General features: G+C 34.8%; 1 protein-coding gene across 2 annotated transcripts in view; it reads left to right on the top strand.

Annotated features, from left to right (window-relative positions):
• The window catches only part of Lemd3 (LEM domain containing 3), a 75,725-nt gene that overhangs the window by 38,876 nt on the left and 32,532 nt on the right, over positions 1–4,317 (top strand). For both annotated transcript variants that reach the window (XM_008829063.3, XM_029561530.1), the window contains exon 2: positions 1,394–1,431. In XM_008829063.3, coding sequence (XP_008827285.1) covers positions 1,394–1,431 — 38 coding nt within the window. The remainder of the gene's footprint in view (positions 1–1,393; positions 1,432–4,317) is intronic.

Genomic DNA, 4,317 nt, shown 5'->3' on the forward strand with positions numbered 1-4,317 from the left:
TTTTCCAAAAAAATTTTCTTTCCCAGCATCAACGGGAATGGAGAAAATCACAAATTCTAAGTGAGAATAGTTAGTATAGTGGGCTGAAATTTGTTGTTTTATGGGGGAAATGTTTAAAAGTCCATTTGCAAAGTCTGATGATTGCAGGATCCATTTTTTTCCCATTGCTTTTTTATTGTATCTTGTTCAACTGGTCTCTCACATGAACTTTCTTAGAATTAGGCAGTTCCTGATTCCTGTGTTACTTCCTGTTTTTATAAATAAAAATAGAAAAGCATCTTAGAAAGGAAACCTGGTCAGTGTGAACTACTTTGTGAGATCAGTTAGGCTTAGCTGTTATCTGGATTATACAGTATATAATCTGTATAAAATAGGTAAAAGTTTTCAAGTATTTCTGAATTTTGAATATTTTTACATATAGTAAAATAGATGATATGGGAAGAGTTTCTGAGAGATTTATATATTTAGCTGTAAACTAACGTGTATTGGGGGAAGCTTAAGAGGAGGAAGAGTGCATGGAAAATACTATAAATCTTTTCCTTATAAAACTTTACTATAAATTCAGAATTGTCAAATACTGAGGTCTAATTCTTAGCCATGTAGATCTGTATGTTTTTTTCTTGCCAGTTTTCCAGACATTTGCAAATAGAATTTTTTTTTTGGTGGGGGTGTTGTTTGTTGTACTTTTTAATGTGTATGAGTGGATTGCCTGCATGCACATAAGTGCAACCATGTCATGCAGTGTCCGTGAAGGTTAGAAGAGGGAGTCAAATGCCCCTGGAACTTGAGTTAAGAATGGTTGTTAGCCATCATGTGGGTACTGGGAATTGAACTGAGGTCCTCTGCAAGAGCAGCCGCTGAGCCATCTCCAGCCCTAGTAAACAGAAATTTTTGTTGCTGTTGCTATTGTTTGTTTGTTTTTGTAAATCATTAGAAGTTTGATTTCTAAATGAATTATTCAGTTTTAAAGCAACAAGTTAGGTAGAAACATAATGGTCAATAATAATAGGTAATGTATATTGAGCACATAGTGATAGACATTATGCCAAGCACTATAGATTTTCTGTTCAATCTTTATTGCAGTTATATAGAACATGTATAATTGTTATCACTTTTATGGAATAAATTACAGTTTAGAGTGACTAAGTCATTGGTTTATGGAGAACTCCTTATTTTCAATGGTGATGGAGAAAACCACAAATTCAAAGGGAGAATAGTATAGTGAATTGAAAAACAGTTTCCCAACTTTTATTACCTTCAGTTTGTTTACATTTTGTTTGCATATTTGCATTTAGTTTAGCCCACTATATATATGCCTCATCTCAGTGCTTGTTTAGGATTTAAGTTCTTCAGTAATGCTAATAGTTCTCTTTTTTTTTCTTTTCCTTGATAGTAAAAAATCCCTTTGATGAAACATTTGGAAAAATACAAGTAAGTAAAATATAATATTTATATTTTAGTCATTTTGATGTGTTTATTTTTATTTAATGTGTATGTAGTGTTTTGTCTGCATGTCTGTAAGGGCACGTGTTGTGCAGTGCCCATAGAGGCCAGCAGAGGGCGTCAGATCCCCTGTAACTGGAGTTTAGAACAGTTGTTGGCCACCGTGGAACCAAGTCCCATGAACCCTGGTCCTCTGTAAAAGCAGCCAGTACTTTTGACCTCTGAGCCATGTCTCCAGTTCTTTAGTCATATTTTAAATGATGAAACTATTAAGATGACTATAAACTGAGAAGATTAAGGTTCTTTTATAACCAGTATTCCTAGATATAGTATAATTAACGCAGATTTCTTCCTCAAAGCTGAACTTTTCATTACATTAACGTAATGACAGCTGCCTAGTCAAATGGAAGTGGCCTGCTATGCCTGCATCTATTCCCTATACCTAAAACCATGTTTGTTGTCTTAAGTTGTCTGGTCACTTAGGTTTTTTTCCTTTGTCTTCATTTTGTCTCTCTTTGGATCTTTGATTCTTTGGCCTATTCACTCAACAGAGAAGCAGAAGATTTGGAAAGGAAACAGCAGGGGTTTCTAAAGATTTTTTTTTTTAAAAGGATACTATAATAATTTCAACCAAAAGTTTATGTAATCAAAATATTACCATATTATAGGTACTTACCATATTATAGGCACCTTGAATATTTAAGATATTTAAGGTTTTGCATATATAATATATATTTTGATGCTGATTTTTTTTATTATGGGAACTCACATGCACATATGCCCATGCGTGCGCACATACACACACACACACACACACACACACTATGTTTTCCACTCCCACAAAATGATTTGAATATATGAACCAAAGTCTTTCTCATTCTTTCTCAAGATTTATTTAGATAGGTAATATATATCATAAAAACCTTATTTAGACCATAATTTGGTTTTTCATTCAAATATTTAATTGCTTATCTACCTGAGAATCCAGTCACTTTGAATACATTTTCATTAGAAAAATAACTCTTGAAAGAAATTGTAGTTGAGCTTTTTGAGTGCTTACGTTCCTTGTATGAGACCCTAACTACTTTGTGTGATACAGTATGAGATCAGCTCTGTCTGAGTAGGCTTTGCTATTTCTTCTTATCTGTGAGCTAAAAGATAGACTTTATTCTTGGGTTGCTTATGTTGATCGGAGATGTAATGAGAGAGGACAGGTGCTAAATGCCAAATTGTATTTTGGTTTTGACAGAGGAATGAGGACGGGCATGATCATGACATGTAAAACACAAAGGATACCATCTATCTCTTCCAGATAAGAGCACACTTCAAAAAATTCAGCCACTTTGATTCCACAGCTTAATCAGATTCACCTTGGTTATATATATGAAGTCTGTATGCTGTATTGTCATTGGACCTTTTTCACATTCTATTATGTTAAACATTTTTATTGAAAATTCTTTTGTAATTTGTAGTATCACTAGCTCACAATTTTCAGAATCTTGGGTTTTAGCCTTGATTTTGCTTTTTATGTCTGATTTTTGGAGGGTTTTTTGTTTGTTTGTTTGTTTGTTTTTTTCCTCTTATTTTGAGACAGAGTTACTAAATAGCCCAGGCTGGCCTCATACTTGATATCCTTCTACCTCAGTCTCCTTCTGCTGGGATTGTAGGCATGTGTCACTGCTCTGTAATTTGGATTTTTAATTTTATGTGACAATAAGGATTGGCTTGAATCAGAATTGATATAAGGTTGAGGTCAATAAAAGGGTTACGTGGTAGCAAAAAGCTTGGAAAGGAAGAAGTCAGCTGAAAGAAAAAATATCTTACCTGTCATCCATAAGACATAGAACCAGGGACTTGGTGGTAGGATTTTGGGATCTTTGATGAGTTTGCTTCTTCATAGTGTCACTGATTGTATTAGTTAGGGTTTAAAGTAACAGAACTGATAGAATGAATATATGTGGGATTTATTAGATTGACTTAAGCAATATGGTCCAGGTAGTCCAGCAATGGCTGTCTTACACTGGAGAGGCCGAGAATTTGGTAGTTGCCCAGTCCACAGGGCTGGAAGTCTCAGCAGTTCCAATCTGTCACTGAAGGTCTGGAGAGTTCCTGGAGAACAGCTGGTCTTCAGTCTGTGTTGCAAGCCTGATAAAACTGATTCTGATTGTGGCAAAGGGATGCAACAGCCACAGGAGGGATGGACTTGCCAGTAAGAATGAAGGCACCTAGGCAAAACCCAATGTTTATTGTGTATTTTTTTGTCTGGGCTGCCACCAGAAAGTGACACTCTCTCATTTCAAATATTCTAATCAAGAAAGTTCCTCATAGGAGTGCCCAGTGGCTTTCATTTCAGTTGATTCTAGATCCAGTCAAGCTGACAACCAAGATTAGCCATCATACAAGGGGAAGGTGCATTGACAAAAGCATGCTACCTATAGTGTGCAAACTTGTTTTCTTCATTTCCTGAAAATCTATGGGAAAAAAAATGGATTGAAGAGGTTGCCATTAGACATATGAATGTTACTTTCTAAGTCTTTTAATCTTGTCTGAATTTGCTCCATGGTTATATTTTTCTAGAAATCCTGTTTTGTCAGGTGCGTCAGAAAAAAGACATTATTAGGCACAACCCCCACTAATCATGAGTTTATCACACTGTGATAAGCTGTTATCCCTTCTTCATCACTTACATTCCTTTATTTTAATTGCAGGGTTTTTTTTTCTCATTGGGTTTTTTAAAATTATTTATTTAATAACCACATAACTAGAAGAAGCATTTCATTACAACCGCATTAACATATTCAATAACAATTTCCAGAGCTAAGATGCATCTTTTTCAAAATTGGCTGTAAATTTTTAGATTTACAGCTGAGTTAA

This window comes from Nannospalax galili, unplaced genomic scaffold (assembly GCF_000622305.1).
Source record: "Nannospalax galili isolate Female #2095 unplaced genomic scaffold, S.galili_v1.0 scaffold110, whole genome shotgun sequence".
NCBI classification, from domain to species: Eukaryota; Metazoa; Chordata; class Mammalia; order Rodentia; family Spalacidae; genus Nannospalax; species Nannospalax galili.